The sequence below is a fragment of the Neomonachus schauinslandi genome, chromosome 10 (assembly GCF_002201575.2).
Source record: "Neomonachus schauinslandi chromosome 10, ASM220157v2, whole genome shotgun sequence".
NCBI lineage: Eukaryota > Metazoa > Chordata > Mammalia > Carnivora > Phocidae > Neomonachus > Neomonachus schauinslandi.
Genome location: NC_058412.1, coordinates 121,850,898 through 121,869,012, shown reverse-complemented (window position 1 = coordinate 121,869,012; position 18,115 = coordinate 121,850,898). Strand labels below are relative to the sequence as shown.

The 18,115-nt window shown below is 43.4% G+C and overlaps 1 protein-coding gene across 2 annotated transcripts; it reads right to left on the bottom strand.

The window, feature by feature from the left end:
* Window positions 1-8,176: 8,176 nt before the first annotated feature.
* Window positions 8,177-14,025, bottom strand: SRSF6 (serine and arginine rich splicing factor 6). Of its 2 annotated transcripts, none has more exons than XM_044919005.1 (6): window positions 13,786-14,016; window positions 13,446-13,561; window positions 11,984-12,108; window positions 11,679-11,838; window positions 11,280-11,348; window positions 8,177-11,148 (listed from the first exon to the last, which is right to left on the bottom strand). In XM_044919005.1, exons 1-6 carry the CDS (start codon window positions 13,890-13,892, stop codon window positions 10,808-10,810), a joined length of 918 nt encoding a protein of 305 aa, XP_044774940.1. In that variant the 5' UTR covers window positions 13,893-14,016; the 3' UTR covers window positions 8,177-10,807. The 2 variants fall into 2 exon arrangements, with proteins under 2 accessions (XP_044774940.1, XP_021544954.1); XM_021689279.1 differs by having other exon boundaries at window positions 8,183-11,168; window positions 11,270-11,353; window positions 11,630-11,838; window positions 13,413-13,561; window positions 13,786-14,025.
* Between the last annotated feature and the right edge of the window lie 4,090 nt (window positions 14,026-18,115).

Below are 18,115 nucleotides of genomic sequence, written 5' to 3'. Positions count from 1 at the left end.
TAGCATAAACACCCCAGAATCCTGGGTAAAGTATTACAAGAAAAAAGCAAGCAAAGGAGGAAGAAGAGTAAATTCATGGCTGAAAGGGTAACCAGCAGGAGTCAGAAACAAAAGAGGGAAACAGAGCAACGGGGTTGGGGTGGGGTAAGGGTGGCCTGGTGTCTCTCTTGTCCTGGAGGTGGTTATTGATGAGTGACAGGGACCAGCTGCTAGGGATTTGGGTTTCATCACACAATGGCAGGAGATGGGATCTTAAGTCCAGGTGATACTGGGAGTATGAATTTAAACCAGTGTAAAGACTGGACACCTCCCATACCTAGACTATGTATTTGTGGGTCCATAGTGGGAAAGGCAAGGGAGACCCAACTTTCCAAATATGATCAACTTCAGGTCCTGCTCTCCCCTAGGCCATGGGTTTATGTTACCCAGAACATCAGACACTGACATTTTATTTGGCTTTGGGAATGGAAGCTTATGTTTGTAACCACTAGAACTTGTTTCGGTGAGGGCCAGAGCCTCAGCTATTTCCCTTACCCCCACCCTGCTAAATATCTGAACCTTGTTCTTAACATACTGATAGAATTCTTGTCTTAGGACACTGAGGTACCCAACAAAAAAGAATCAATCAAGGCATATTCATTTTCTATTGTGGAACAAATTAGTGGCTTAAAGAAAGCATAAATTTATTACCTTGTCGTTCTAGAGGTCAGAAGCCCAAACTGGGTCTCAAGGCGTTTTATTTCCCAGTACCAAGGACTTTCTTCCCAAAGAATTAGCCTGTCAGTGGGGACAAATACCACTTAGGAAAGGTGGTTTAAGAACCTTAAGTCTCTGGACAAGACATTATGTTGCTTTGCTCTGGCTCATGTGCTGCAGGCCATCTTCTGATTTCATTTTTCAGATACCTTCCTGTTCTAGTGCTCTTGGGCTGCTAGGACAGAACATCGTAGACTGGACTAGGTGGCTTACGACAACAGAAACTTAGTTCTCACAGTCCTGGAGGCTGGAAAATCCACGATCGAGGTGCTGCAGATTTCATGTCTAGTGAAGTCTTCCTGGCTTCACAAATAGCTGCCTCCTTGCTGTGTCCTCACATGGCAGAAGGTACAAGGAACTTTCTGGAGTCTTTTATAAGAGTGCTAACTAATTCCATTCATGAGGGCTCCACCTTCATGACCTAATTACCTCCCAGAATCCCCACCTCCAAATACCATCACATTAGGGATTAGGCTTCAGCATGAATTTTTGGGGACATATAAACATTCAGTCCATAGCACTTCATATCCCATAATCAGCTATTTGGAATGGGGTTGCTAGGGATTTACCTTCCAATCTCCCTTCTTCTTCCACTCAAGGAACACATTGGCTTTCTGGTACAAGCCAGGTACTTGGACATTGTTAGCCAGATATGGGGGTGGCAGAGTGGGTGGGTATCTCCCTCAGAAAAGCTTATCTACTGAGAGGCAAGAATTAACTCAAGAAACTCTTCCTGGCTTTGGATAGCAAATGAAAAAAGCCAACTTCATCAAGTAAGTGTAATGTTTTATACTTTATTCAAATAGGAAATACCTACTTGTTATCTGTTAGGGTCATGACAGGAAACATGGCACACACTCCAACTGAGTAAATTTGAAGAGAATTTAATAAAGGGTCTGTTTTTAAAGGTCTGGGCAGGTTGTTGGAAAATCACAATTGTTAGCTAAAGATCATTGGGACTAGGAAAAGGGGACAGTGGTTACCAGGACTTGAACAAGAGGGCTGTGTATAGAAGACACTATGCCCTTCCGATGAGGGCCACCTCCAGCCTGAACTCTACAGGGAGGGAGCTGTGGGAAGTACTCCAATCTTAGTCTTTCCCATATCCTATTGCTGCTTCCTAATGGCTGAACCTGATCAGAAATCAGAGGGCAAAGGAATATGTGGATGCAGCCAATGGAGGTTAGCTTCCTGGGGCTCAGAATAGGCAGAGGATTGAGGGGTGTTGGTGTGGGAGGGCCAAATGTCAAGTATCTGTTTAGGCAAAATGAAATAACTGCCTGTTTTTCCTTTTCATACATCTGCAGGTTGGTGGATTTAGGCTGGGCTGTTTCAAGCTGTAGGTGGCGGAGGCTAACAGACAGCTTGGCTCCACCTGTCTCATCTTCTACCAGCAGGCCCACAAAGGGATATTATTCTCATGGTGATGACTGAGATGCCAAAGACCAAGCCCATTTGTGCAAGTGCTTCTTAAGCCTTTAGTCATGCTGTATGTTTCCTATAGCTGCAGTAACTAATTACCACAAATTTGGTGGCTTAAAATAAAAATGTACTACCTCACAGTTGTAGAGATCAGAAGTCCAAATGAGTGAGGGCATGTTTAGCCTGGAGAGGACCTTCACAAGGTCAAGCTGTGGGTAGGGCTGTGCTCCATCCAGAGGTTGTGGAGAATTTAGTTTTCTTGCCTAGTGGTCCCTTCCATTTTCAAGGCTGGTAGTGTAGCATCTTACAGTCTCTAATTTTGCTTGCTTTCACATCAACTTTTCCTTATCTTTTTACCTTCCAACCTCCCTATTGTAATTACACTGAGCCCACTTGGATAATCCAGGATAATCTTCCCATTCCCAGACCTTAATTTAGTCACATTTACAAAGTTCCTTTTACCATGTAAGTAACATACTGACAGGTTAGAGGGTTAGAAGGTAGGCATCTTTGGGGAAGGGGAGGGTAATATCTAGCCTACTAAACATGCTGTGCCTGCCAAAATTCCACTGGCCCATATCAAGGGACAGGAGGTACTCTGCTCATGAAGGGGGGATATACAGAAATATATGTAGATCTGTAAGAGAATCTGGCAAGGCCTTTAGTACACGTTTATTGAATGTTTTGGACCGTTATGACTCAGGGTATTACACTGACCAGCTTATTACAATCACAGCCACAGCTATCCAAGCTGGAGTTCCTACTGGGTCTGCAGGGGAATGTCATCTACAGCAAAGGTAGACAAAAGCTATAACTTAAGATCTTATTTGCTCATTCCAATTATAATGCTGTTGTGTACTCATTCTACAATCACACTGAAATTTACGCTCTGAATTTCCTTCTCCCTCTATTCCTGTTACCCAGAGCAAGAGGACACATTATTTGCTTTAAACTCTCTGAAGGAACAGAAGAGATTCTGTAGGGGTATTAAAGTTTCCTCACTCCTTTGCCAGAACTGACCCAGAATTCAGCTGAGCATCTATTAGGGCAGGTTGTCCACATACTACTTGCTCTGCTCTGAGCAGTCTTTTTTTTTAAATGATTTTTTAAAAAGATTGTATTCATTTACTTGAGAGAGGGAGCGTGTGCTTGCACAAGCCAGGGGGGAGGGGCAGAGGCAGAAGCAGACTCCCTGCTTGGCAAGGAGCCCAAAGCCTGGCTCGATCCCAGGACCCCGGGATCATGACCCAAGTCAAAAGCAGACACTTAACCGACTGAGCCACCCAGGCACCCCTGCTCCGAGCAGGTTAAAGCAAATCTGGAGTGCTGTCTCTTACTAGCAGGCGGTACTCTGTAAGAGGGACCCTGACCACCCAGAATACAGGGTGACAACGGAGATGGTTAGGGGCTTTAAAACTGCTGTGCTGAGACAGCTGAGGGGATGTTTAGCCTACAGGAGAGGACCTTCACAAGAGCAGGAGTCTGATCTGGGGGGCCTGAGAAAGATCCAACTAGAAGCGATGAACACCCAAGGGCCCAGATTGTGCTTGCTAAATACCATTTCCAAATAAAGATAACCCGGGCTCATTGGAGAAATGGGTGCTTCCAGGTCTGGGACTAGAAAGTTGAGCCTGGAAATCTTACCATACTAGAAAGCAAGGAAACTGGTAAGATTATTAGGGCTGCTTCAATGAACTCAGGAGGCAACCTGAGTTGACTTCCCCTGACTAAAGATAGAATAAGGCAACACCAGTAAGGAGAACTGCCACGGGCTGAAAAGTGTTTAAAATCATGGGTTCATGGTTTAATGGACTTAGGCAAAGATCATCAATGCCTGCCAATGACAAAAAGATACCCAAGTAGTTTTGGGAAGGAAACCCAACCCTTCCCCTGAATCTGATAAAGCCTCTAGAATAATGGGTCTTAAACTTGAGCACACACCAGAATCACTTGGAAGGCTCATTATAACAACACCTATGGCTGGGCTCCACTTTGTTTCTGATTCAGTGATCTAGGGTGGGGCTTGAAGAAACTGCGTTTTAAATCCCCAGAGGATGCTGCCGATGTTACTGGTCCATGAACACTTTGAGAACCATTGTTCTTAGGTCTAGAAGATGCTAGATGATACCATGAGAATGCAATCAGCAAAATCAAGACTGAAAAACTACTCAACAGTGACCTTCAACAAATATACTGCAAAGAACAAGAAATTGAGAAGACTTAAGATGTCTTTTAGAGGTATATAGTGAACTACTTTCAGCTGGAATGTCTGGGATTTCCTTCAAAATTATCTGGAGAGGAAGTAGACAGACCTATATTGTTAAAGCTGAGTAAGTACCCAGGAGGTTCATCACACTATTCTCTAGCTGGTGTCTGCAATCTTCTAAAATCAAAGGAACAGCAATATATTTAAATAGCACACTTAAGGCTGTTTACGAATAGCTAAAAGTAGTAGTGGTCCTTTACTCTTAATACTTGGGGCACCATATTCAGCAACTCTGCTTGGCCTATCTTTTCCTCAATTGGCTAGAAAAGTTTGAGGGTTTGACTACTCATAGAATGTTTTAGTAAGAGCAGCTGATCTTTAAGGAGTGACTCTGCCAAGTGCTTTGATAACAGCATTTACCCCCACAACAATACTAGAGGGCACTGTTTTCTATGTGAGGACGCGGCTTATTTCTATTTCATCTTTTCATCTCTCATCTATTTCAAGTGCCCCCTGCTCCCTCTTTGGCCCTGGGCTAGAACCACTCTCTTGCTTTCAGTATTTGGAGTACTAGTTGATGCCAACAAAGCTCACCCTTCAGCCGGTTTTTTTTTTTTTTTTTTTAAGATTTTATTTGCGAGAGAGAATGAGAGAGCGCGCATGAGAGGGGTGAGGGGCAGAGGGAGAAGCAGACTCCCTGCTGAGCAGGGAGCCCCATGGGACTTCAGGATCATGACCTGAGCCACAGGCAGTTGCTTAACCAACTGAACCACCCAGGCGCCCCCTTCAGCAGCTCTTAAATTTGAAAATGATCGGCTCCCTCCCTAAAAACAAAAACTCCTTCTTTGAACCTTATAAGACTGTCTAGTCACAGAAGTACTGACTTACAGGTAATTATAAAATGACTAGATAAGATGCATTGAGGACAGTCTCATTGTTGTGGTATTCCTGCTAAAAATACAATCATGAGGAGCAATCAGACAAACCCAAATTGAGGGAAATTCTACAAAGTTAACTGTCCTCTACTCTTCAAAAATGACAAGGTCAAGAGGACTGGTCCAGGTTAGAAGAGACCAAAGAGCCAGGACGACAAAATGTGGCAAATGATCCTGGCTAAGGTAAAGGATATTAGCAGACAACTAATGAAACAGAGCTATGGACCATGGAGTAGGAACTACTTCATTGATGCTATTTTTTGTAGGCATTGTAGTTACATAAGGAGTGTCCCATTACTAGGAAATAGTTTTCCGGGATAAAACAGCAAGATATCTCTACTTTCCTATGATTCAGGAAAAAAAATATGTAAATGAAACAAAGTATAATTAGTGAATGTGAAAAGGGTATACAGTTTTTTCCTATTTATCAAAATAATTACTTGAAAGTATATGCATTCTGTACTTTCTGGGCCTTCCTTAACCTAATTTCTTGAGTGCTTTTCACTAGGAATTATCTGACATACACACTGCTTTTTTTAATGCTTTAGGGCTGTTAGGAACTGAACTAGGATTTAAATCCTGCCTATGCTTATAAATCTTCATAATTCTAGGACTTCCTTAGAAATATTGAAAATAGGTGTAGGAGCGCCTGGGTGGCTCAGTCATTAAGCATCTGCCTTTGGCTCAGGTGATGATCCCAGGGTCCTGGGATCGAGCCCCACATCGGGCTCCCTGCTCCGCGGGAAGCCTGCTTCTCCCTCTCCCACTCCCCCTGCTTGTGTTCCCTGTCAAATAAAAATCTTTAAAAAGAAAAAAAAAAAAAAACCTTTAAAGGAAATAGGTATAAATAGATGGATGTTAATAGTAAATATTTAATTACGAATAGTTTCCTAGTGTTTGAGCTGCAATACTGTTATTTGCCTTTGTAAAATTCAAATTAACTATGATGAAACTACCTAGGGAATATCAATTTTTCTAGATTTGCGTCTCCAGAAGGAGGAGCAAAAAACTAGCCATCTTGGCTTCCTCCAAGGGGTCAAAGGTGGAATTTGCTCTATTAACCCTTTTGTATTTATCTTCCGACTTTTGAACTAACCACGATTCCTTCCTGTTAAAGTATAAAAAGTTAATTACTGGGGCGCCTGGATGGCTCAGTCGGTTAAGTGGCTGACTCTTGATTTCAGCTCAGGTCACAATCTCAGGCTCCCAGGATAGAGCCCCAAGGGACAGAGCCCCAAGTCGGGCTCTGCGCTCAGTGGGGAATCTATTTGGGGATTTTCTCTCTCCCACTTGCGTGCTCTCTCTACAATAAATAAATAAATCTTAAAAAAAAAAAGTTAATCATTTTGCTGTAACACAGCCAAAAAAATCTAAACAAGCTATTGAGGACCTAGAAGATTACACAATCCCATCAACTCATCCTTTTAGCAAATAGAGCAAACATACGTAGATCCATCTTATTCAAGAAGTGGTATCACTCAAAGAAGTTTGAACTTTAACGTGTAAATTGATAAGGAGGTACTAAACTATGTAAAAACTCTCTATATTCTCATTGTTTGATTTTGAATATTAAAAGTAGTACTTTTCATTCCTGCCACACAAGCCAAGGGATTAATTACTTGAAAAAAACAATGTTGGTAATGAAAAAGTATACTTATACAGGAGGATACTAGTCAGCCGTTTAAAATACCAGATCTCTAGGTTTTAAGTAAAAACAAGCTGCAGAACACCACTCATGGTAAGAACAGCCTGTTGTAAGGAATAGGTTTTAGGACCAAAGCCTAGGCAGAGACAGATACTATAAACAGCAGCTACCTTACAGGGGGCTCAAAGGAAAGATACTTTATGTTCCCAAGTACGTATTACTTTTGCAATTAAGTCAAAACTTAAGAACAAAACATTCAACTGCCATAGGACTGAAATTTGATAAAGTCAGAAAACGCTTTCTAAAAACAAGGTAAATAACAAAAATGTGAAGTTTCCTAAATGTAAACTGCCAAAGTTTAGAGTGCTCCAAGTCTTAAATTAAGGAAATTAGGTTAAGGACTTTGGAAAAGGTGATTAAAGCTTCTTAGTTTTCCTGAGAAATAATTATGGAAAATGTTCAAATTGCTACAAGGTAACACGTAAGAAAATTTAATGTGAAAATAAAGCAGGACAACTCAAAAGTTTAGTATGCTTAATTCTTCACAGTAGCAAATAGTATTTATCATGGCACTATTCTAAGTACCTTCCACTTATTAACCTTTATTTTTTATTACTATTATTTTAAAATATTTTATTTATTTATTTGACAGAGAGAGACCACACAAGCAGGAAGAGTAGCAGGCAGAGGGAGAAGTGGACTCCCCGCTGAAGAGAGAACCTGATGTGGGGCTCGATCCTAGGACTCTGGGATCACAACCTGAGCCGAAGGTAGCCGCTTAACCAAGTTGCCCAAGCACCCCTAACCTTTATTTTTATTTTGTTATGTTAGTCACCATACATCATTAGTTTTTGGGGTAGTGTTCCATGATTCATTGTGTATAACACCCAGTGTCTAACCTTTATTTAAAAAAAAAACTTAAGTAATCTCTATCCCCGATCTCTAGGGGCTCAAACCTACAACCTTGAGATCAAGAGTCACATGCTCCACCAAGCCAGCCACCCACCCTAGATGCTAACCTATCTGCACAACTCATGGCTTATTCTTATCATTTCATGGATAACATTCAAGCACAACTGTTCAAGACTTGCTCAAGATAAACCATCCACTGTGTTGATCCTAAATGCAGGTCTCTGAGGAACTGAAAACAAGACCTTTTTCTCAAGTCAGGAATGGCCTGCCAGTGGCAACTCTAGTTCAAAATAACCATTTGCCAAATATTTGGCACTAAGTGGGAATACAAATAAATTCAAAACGACCCTCTCCCTCAGTAAGCATTTTATTGAGGAAATAAAGCATAAAGGGGGTTAACAAAGTGGAGGAAAAAAAGATACCAAAATGAAGGTATAACAACACAGGACTGGACCAGTAAACCACAGGAACTGGGAGGACTCAAGCTGGCCTTAAAGGCACTACGGCATGTCAATCAACATTATCCGGTCAAAGAAAGGGGAATCATGATGTTGCTCATTTGTTTTTGCTCTTTCAGTTTAATATTCTATCTGGGCAGAGATGTACACATGGCACGATGTAGATGCTCAGATCCTACTTGTAAGTTAGCAAGGAACTAAACATTTCAGTCAACTCTGTTCTCAAGTAGGCCAGAGTTCTAGGGCTTTAGCATATTCAATGATGCAGAGGTCCACAGGTATGGACTAGGACTGGACTTTCACTAAGCTGGTCTTTGCCATTACCAGAAAACTTACGGGTGTAGGCATTTACCTTACAATTACCCACTTTGGGGGCAGCTAACAACGTAGACAAAACCTGCCTATGACCATGTGATGTTTTACTAACACAAGAAAGCCCCGTTGAAAAATGACGTTACAAAGTCAAATTTCACACTGTGATATTCCCCCCTCCTTCCTTTTTAAAAGGCTATGGTTTTAAAAGCTTTTGTTTTTTCCCTGAAAACAAGAGAACTTTGGTCAAAGCCAATTCTTAAACCAAATTCTGAAAGCCAGCTGGAGACACGCCTCTTCATGTAAGAGTTGTAATTTGTTTTTTCAAGTAGGCAAAATAATGAACTATGACACCAGTGTCTTTTCTCAAATTCTGGAGTTTATACAGGAAAAAAACCCATTTCTTATGAATATCTAAATTTTAGAAAGTATGAAAGTAAAGAAAATAAGGTCATGGAAGAAGCATCAACCTTTTAGGGCACTACATTCCTAAGAGTAGGCGCTAAGATTTTATAACAGGAAGCCCAGAAACTTCTCAAAAACAAGTCTTTCTACTCATTATCAAGTACTCCCAGCTACTCTGTGATTTTGACACCTAAAATCTTCGACTCAGTTTTTTTCAAGCAGCCTCATTTTATCAGATATGCCTTCTGGATTATTTGAACCTACAAACCAACTCTAGTAGATTATGATGCTTTCTAGTCACACCTGTGGCATGATGACACTGTTATCACCACGCCCTACTATATAGTACAACCCAGCCCTTGATACCTTAGTGACAGCTCCTAGAAGAAAAGAAAGCGGAGTCAAATAACCTACATCCTAGTTTCAAACCAAGGTTAATGAGTGCTTTTAAATGAAGTTAAAGTACTTGAACAAAAAGATGTAATTCATTTCTCAAACTGCAATTTCAACTAATTAGGTCTACACATATATGGACTAACTGGTTACCCAGTACCTCCTACAAATTTGCAGTATACTTTGGCTTCCACAGAGTATTATTATACTTCATAATGAAGTACAGAAAGTTTCGGGTTTACCCATGTAAATTCTTCTCAAGCCAACCACACGTGGTAAAGTTACAAGAATGATCTAACCAATTATTACATAACCTCATCAACTACAAGAAGGACTGATTATTGGGTAGAATTTTACTTTAATCAGCAACTGATCTTACCAAGCAACCTATTAAGTGCCTATTAAATGTAATGATCTTCCAGCAGAAAATGCAGTATTTGCTTTTCCACTTTGAACAATATGCTAAATTTCCAATCAAAGAAAGGCTACTTCCATTTTTATGTAACATTAAAGACCACAGAACCATACTCTAAAAAAACACCAATTACACTGACCACTCCCAGAAGGTGGAATTACTAGGCTAAACGGGATCCCAAGTGTTAAGAACTTCTTCAAGAGTTTGATCAAATTTAAGTTTGAAAAGTTTCATTATTTAAAATCTACTAACTTAGGCAAAATGATGTAATTGACTACAAAACACCTTTTATTTTTAACTTAACTCAAAGGGGCAGATAGACTTTGGCAAATTTGATTAACAGCACAAAATATTATCCAAATGGAATAATTTATTGCTGGTCTGAGGCTTGCCTTCTTTTACACATGTAGAATTTACACTGTTTCCACAAAGAGCAAATTATCAATATTTAAAGGAATTTAAAAGTGACCTATTCAGTAAGGCAATCATCTTGGTAGCAAATTTTTATTGAAATCTTACATAACTCAAGCTTTATAAAAAGCCAACATAATTAAAAATCGGGATCTCCCTCTAAAGCCTTAGGTATTCAAAGCTCGAAACGGTTAATTTAAAAGCAAACAAAACAACAAAAATCCCTGCAGCAGATCCTGCTGAAATACTTAAAAAAAATCTAAATGAGCTTAATCTTTACAAAAGTTATTTTAGCTCAAAAGCTATAAAATCAAAGTTATCTTAATTCTACAAAGAAGGGAGAGGGTCTTCGACTTCATGCCATTTCTTTAGAACCTCATTTTTTCATCAAATTTGGCCACAAATCAAATTCCTGTGTGCCCCCATTTTCAGGAGATTCCTCTTGCAGAAGAGGCCAAGTACAAACATGGAAGAATAACTGCCTAAGCAAGTAGGAAAGTGTTCCATAATAGTGTGCAAAGAATATAGAGTTCTAGGTTAATCTCTGGAACTCGATCTGGACCGTGATCTGGACTTTGAACGAGATCTAGAGCGGGATCTTGAAGCTCTTTTTGGTGGAGGGGACACAGAACGTGCCTTTGAGGGTGGAGCAGGTAGGGGTGAATTTGAACGAGACTGGCTTCTTGATCTAGATTTTGACTTTATATCACCTTTTCCATTTTCTTTGGGGGAACGAGATCGAGAACGAGACCTGCTTCGAGATTTCTCATACTCCTTAGATCTGCTTCGAGAGCGCGAACGGGAGCCCCGATCAGACTTGGGCTTAGATTTGCTTTTTGATCTAGATTTCCTGCCTTTTGATCGAGAACGTGATCGACCTTTGCTCCGAGACCTGGATCTGGACAAGAAGAGTTGGATTTCTCTTTCAGTACCTTGCCAGAACATACAAGTACAGTAACAGAAAAAGTCAGAAGAAAATCCTAACAGCTTAATATTTACCGGGAGCGACTTTTTGAGATGCTTCGAGATCTACTGCGGCTGCTCCTGCGACTCCTACTTCGTGACCTTCTTCTAGACCGTGACCTATAACCAGAAGCATAATAAAAATCTTAATCTCAATACATCTCAACACAAACTTTTGTGTCGTTTACAAAAAATACACAAGCAAAATATAATTGCTTACTACCAATTAAATCCACCTGAAAGCATCCTGGAAAAGAACCCAATGATGCACGATAAAAAAGAAACCAAATACCGAACTAATTTCAATTAAGTCTCAATTCAAGTACTGCCATTTGAGTTTTCTTTGCTCTTGGCACATATTGTTTTCTCTCCTCTCCCTATCTTTCAACAAATTACCTTGATCTGCTTCCAGAGTAAGATCGCCTATGGCTCGTTCGTGGTTTATCCTCAATGAGCCTAATATTTCTGCCATTTATTTCTGTACCATCCAGTTTATCCAAAGCACGCTTCATGTCAGAATAGGAACGGAACTCAATCACGCCTTCATTTGTGCGTTCTTTGTGAGCATCCGCATAGGTTACTTCACCTGCTTGTCTCATGAAATCCTAAAAGAGCAACAAGACTAGTCAAACCTAGAAAAGTAAAGAAAAAGACCTACGTACTGTACTTGATTCTCAGAAATAAAGTGAAACAAAGGCCTACCCTTTAAACATTAGCCATATCATTTTTATCTCAAATTATAGCACGTACCTTTAAATCTTGCCAACTGCAACGACTAGAAAGGTTTTCTACAATAAGCCTGAATTCTGTACGAACAGGTGGTCCATATTTGTCTCTGCCAGAGGTTCTCCGACTGCTGTATCCACCTCCACCACCTTTATCACATGAAGAGCATAATTAGGTGCTTTGTAATGACAGGGATGCATGTTTTTTTTGAAAGTTAGTACAAACATATCAACTTTTATTTACTGGAGTAGGACTTTGCTATTATATTGCTAAACCTTCGATACAGTTGTGATTTGCCATAAATTAAATTAAGGGCAAGTCAAATAGACTAAATCCAACTAAACTCCTCCTACAATCTGTTAGAGAGTGACTGCTCCTTTATTCAATTTACCTCGCTAAGTTTTATTTTACAGAACATTGTAAAATATAAAACTTAACTGATTACATGCATTTCTACATTTTACAAAAATGTTTACTAGTTACACTAAGTACTTACATCACAGTGTGAGGTTTTTGGTGGTGGTTTGGCCACAAAACACGCAAGGTAACAGTCACCTAGTTCAGATTAACCAGTTTTGTCTAACCCTTGGAATCCTCACCATCACCCTGCGTCTAATGGCAAAAGGCTGCTGTCGTCATGGCTTCCGGTAAGGTCAGCCAAAGGGTCATAGGGCAAGGGTCACACAATGTATGGAAAAGCCAAGGCCAATCAGGAAAGGCAGTCATCTTAGCCTCAGTGGACACAGCCTCAGCCCCATTGGTCACTTTCAAATTGAAACATCAAGGACTTGTTAAAAAGTTTGAATTCAACATGCAACAATTTCAACATCAAACATTTAACATAACCAAACCCCTCCCACCTCCTCCCAATAACATGCCCCAAACTAATTCGAATACAGCATAAAGCTTATTTAAGTCTACTTTGTGGTACCATACCACATTACTTCAAAATAGTATTTTCTTTGGCCCCCGCCAATTTTAATAACTCTAAGACCTAAACTTAAAACCCCTCCCTGACCCCACCCCACCCCACCCCCACCCCAGCCTGCCCTCACACTTCTACGCTAACACATTCACATTTCTAGCTAAAGCACTGTCAGGTAAGCAAGGGGGATACAACAAATACAGCCATCCCTCACTTCCTCCGTGGGCAGGGCCCACGACAGTGCTGACAGGGGCCCAAACCACCCCCCTCCCAACTTAGCAAAAACCAATAGATAGTAATAATAAACACCCCAACCCTGCTAGGCAAAACCCACAACCCAATCCCCGCGCTCCGGCGTCCCGCGGCTGCCCCGGGCAGGCGTGAAGGCAGCAAAGCCCGGGGACACTGGAATCAATGGACCCCTGCCACCGCGCCTGCCCGGGCTGGGAGGCCCCACCCCGCCCACCCTAAGCCTGCGCCCTCCCCCCAGGGTCCCAAGGACGCGGAGCGCGCGGGGGTGGGACTCACTGCGGCTTCCGTAGCTATAGCCGTCGCGATCGCGGCGCGGACCCCGTGCGTGCTCCACGATCACGCGCTCGCCGCAGAGCTCTTTGCCGTTCAGCTCGTAAACGGCGTCGTCGGCGTCGCGGGAGTCCTCGAACTCCACGAAGCCGTACCTGGGGGCGGCGCGAAGGCCGGGGACCGGGAGGCGTCGTTAGGCCGGGGACGCGCACGGGCACGCCCCCGCGGCCCCGCGCGCGCCCCCGCGGCCCCGCGCCGCCGCCATCTTGGAAGGCCTGCCACGCGGCGCCGCGGCCTTGGCCGTCTTCCGTCCGGCGGGCCCGGCTGCCGCCAGACCCGGGGCGTTGCGGGAGGACGCGGGCGACCAGGCCCGACTCACCCATTTTTGAGGTCTATTTCGAGGAGGCGGCCATAGCCACTGAAAAAGCGCTGGATGTCCTTCTCCCGGACGTTGTAACTAAGGCGTCCTATGTAGACGCGCGGCATGTCCGTGGCGGGCAGGGGCCCCGAAGGCTGGCTGTCGAACGGCGGACCGCAAGGCAAAAGCCGCGGTGCGGGTGCGGGGACGGCGAGAGCCCGAACACGCTCCTCACACCGCAGCGGCGGCCGAGTCCAGCCACACAATGGTGCGCGCGCGCCAGGGCTACGCTATAAGGGCGGGCGAGCTGGGGGCGGGGCCGGCGCGTGACGTCAGCGCGCAGCACGTACCCTCCCGCGCTGGATTCCTGGGCTCGGGGTGACTTGCAGGTCCACCGTACGCGAAGTTTCGGGGAGGTGAGGTTCTGCTCGCTCACACTGTTTTCAGCACCCATCTTTGTAAACGCAGTGTCCCCCCGTCGAGCCACACACTTGTCTTCTAATTTGTACTTTCTAAAAACTTCCTCTCGGTGATCTCTCCCGGTACAGGCGCTCGGGAGGCAGGCCAAGAGGATTCCTGTTTTTCATTGGTTCTCGAGGTTGTCATAATAGGCCTGCATGGTCTCTGATTGGCTCCTGAAAGCGAGGTGGCTATTTTCCTCCACTGATGGGTTCACGCTCAGCTTGGCGGGGAACTGGCGCTCCCACACAGATGATTAGCTCATTTCACCGCATCCCGGGCTTGAGCTCGGGGTCGCGGTGACCCGGCCGGGATTGCGTTGCGAGCGCACACTCCTACTGTTTTCTATCCCTTGTGGTCTCACTCACAGCCATCATCAGCCTTGACCGCCTCGCGGCACGTCCCCCTCTCCCTCCGTGGGTCTTTCTGGAAGCACTGGCAGCCGGAATCGCCTGTAGATTGCTGTGTACGTGGTAATTCCACGCTCGCTGTGGGTGCTTACAAAGGGAGCCTCTGGCCCAAGAAAGTCGAGCAAGACCTGACGGCCCTCCTGCAGAGGTGCGCTCTCTCCGGTGTCCCAGCGCCATCTCTTCCCCCAACAGGTTGGAAGTCACCTTTTCTATGAGGCAGAAATACACATTTTTTTAGTGAATCACTAGATACCTTTTAAAGCTGGAGAACTACATGAAAACCCCGAAGAAGTAAGTTTAAGTGGAGAGCAGAAGGCCCTGGTGTACTCTGAAACTTGACTACAGGAAAGGAGACTGGGAATGAGGGAGCAGAGAGGTGGGGAAAAACCGCGAGAGCACTGGGTCACAGAAGCCAAGAGAGGAAACAGTATCAGTGAGATATCACTGGCTGTTCAGGTATTTCCGAATATTCCAGCTCTTTTTGAGTGGTCCAACCTCAGTATTCTTCAGCTGGTTCAAAGAGGGCGATTTTGCCCTCCAGGGGACTTTTGGCAAAGTCTAGAGACAAGCTGGTTGTCGGGACAGGGGGAGAAGTGTTAATACTGGCATCTAGTGGTAAAGGCTGTACAGTCTGTGCCTAAAGTTAGATAAATACAATACAAGGTAGATCTTTAAAAATTCTTGGCATATACGAATTAGGGAAAAGAATTCAACGGTGAGACATTTTTACACATCAGATTGTCGATATTTAAAAAATTGTTACAATTCCTTATGGGCAAGAGGTGAATCAAGAAATGCACTGATACAGTGTTGGTTGGACTGACCATTCCTTTTGGGAAGGTAATGGGGTAGTACTTATTAAAGAATGTGTACGGGGAATGGTGTGTTGCCTCCTCTCTTTGCAGTTCATGTGCCCAAAGAGAAAGATGCAGCTGACGCCATCCTCTGCTTACTCTCACCTCTTTCCCCAGAGCCCAGTGGTTACCCCCCTCTGTTTTTTTTTTTTTTAAATAATCTCTATACCCAGTGTGGGGCTCAAACTCACCACCCTGAGATCCAGAGTCACACACTCCACTGACTGAGCCAGCCAGGTGCCCCACAATGGCTACTCTTAACAAAAAACCCCTAAGGCACTAGCTACAGAAGAGGACATGGTCTCAAATATCATGACTAAAGGGAGTGTTGGGTCATCAGCATTCTGTGGAGTCTTTTTTTTTATTTATTTATTTGACAGAGAAAGACACAGCGAGAGAGGGAACACAAACGGGGAGTGGGAGAGGGAGAAGCAGACTCCCTGCCGAGCAGGGAGCCCGATGCGGGACTCGATCCCGGGACTCCAGGATCATGACCTGAGCCGAAGGCAGTCGCTTAACCAACTGAGCCACCCAGGCGCCCCCATTCTGTGGAGTCTTGATGATCTAACTCACCTCTGTTGATATTTTGCAAGAACAACTCAAAGGAGAAATCTAGATGTACAGTACAGGAGTTCATTTTTTTAGATACCTACAATTGTGGCAAATAAAGGTCACTCTATTGCTGATTCTAAAATTGTGGAGAAAACTGCAGAAATCTGTCATTGAGAGAGAGAGTTAATAACTTTGAATCCATAATTTCCCATAAATTGGACAGTTTAGAGCACACATTGCGGTTTTCAATCCCAAATACCATGTGATTTGATGTGGGTGTAAACTGGATTCTGGTAGGTTTTGCTGTATGATGTCTGAAAATGTTAGCATTTCAGAAGCTGTCACCCTGAGTGGATTTGGGGTGAACATGGCAACTCAAGTATGTTTACCTGGAGTGGAGCAAATGTAGCAGGGCTCACTGCAGGAATGGAATTCAGAAATGGAAATTGTCAGGGACATAGTTTGAAAGAGATGGGAAGCAGATGATTGAAAGAACCTCAGAAGGGATGAGATTAAAGGTACTTTCCAACTGCAGTATTGCATTAAATGTTGCCAAGTGAATCCAAACCCTTTTTGAAAAACATCTGTACAGGATTCATCTAGACAGGGTTTCTCAACCTAAGCACTACCGACATTTGGAGCCAGGTAATTCTCTGTTGTGAGGGGCTGTCTCGTGCACTGTAGGATGTTCAGCAGCATCCCTGGCTGGCATCTACCTGCTAGATGCCTGTAGCTCTTCGCCTTCTCCAGCTGTGATGACCAAAAATTTCTTGAGTGAGAGGGATTAGAAGTACAAACTTTTAGTCATGAAATAAGTCATGGAGATGAAAAGTATAGCATAGGGAATGTAGTCAGTAGTATTGTAATAAACTGATGTGGTGACAGATGGTGACCACACATAAGGTGATGAGCACTGAGTAATGTACAGAGTTGTCAAATCATTATGTTGCACTCCTGAAACTAATATAACATTGTATGCCAGCTATACTTCAATAAAAAAAATTGGGGGTAAACACAAGTGTGTTGACATGTTGACAAATGTCTGCTGAGACACAGAATTGCCCCCTAAGGTATTGCTTGTGACGGTGAGGGAATGTGTGGCACTGAGAATGGGCTTCCGTTGCGTTCTAAAGTGTTCAAGGATTAACCAGAATTTTCAACAGAAGTGGAAGGATAACAAGGTTTCACCACTCAAGGCAATGGGATATACTGAACTATTTATTTATTTATTAAAGATTTTATCTATTTATTTGACAGAGAGAGACACAGCGAGAGAGGGAACACAAGCAGGGGGAGTGGGAGAGGGAACACAAGCAGGGGGAGTGGGAGAGGGAGAGGCAGGCTTCCCGCGGAGCAGGGAGCCCGATGCGGGGCTCCGTCCCAGGACCCTGAGATTATGACCTGAGCGGAAGGCAGACACTTAACGACTATATAGGTGCCCTTATACTGACCTATTTAAATATCTGGTATTATCGGGGCGCCTGGGTGGCTCAGATGGTTGAGCGTCTGCCTTCAGCTCAGGTCATGATCCCAGGGTCCTGGGATCGAGCCCCACATCGGGCTCCTGGCTCAGCCGGGAGTCTGCCTCTCCCTCTCCCTCTGCCTCTCCCACTGCTCATGCTCTCTCTCTCTATCTCTGTGTCTCAAATGAATAAATAAAATCTTTAAAAAAAAATACCTGGTATTATCTGAGCAATATGACAAGGAAATGTAATGATCCAAGTATGATTAACTGTGAATGTGCAATTTTTTTTTTTCTTTCTGAGTACATGAATTTGGGCCCACAGCATCCAAGCACATGCCCGGTAAAATGCATTAAGAACCTATAAACAAATAAAATCTATTAGTGTCAAGTGGAAAAAAAAATGCACACAGTGGGCCAGAGATAGAAACCTGTGAGTTAGTCACAAACTGGATGGAAACCCCAAAAGAGTAAATTTAGATGGAGAGCAGAAGAAAATTCAGAACTACACTCTGGGGAACTGTACTGATTCCTACATATAATCTGTATGGCTGCTGCAACAAATTACCACCAACTCACTGGTTTAAAGCAACACAAACTTATTAGCTTACAGC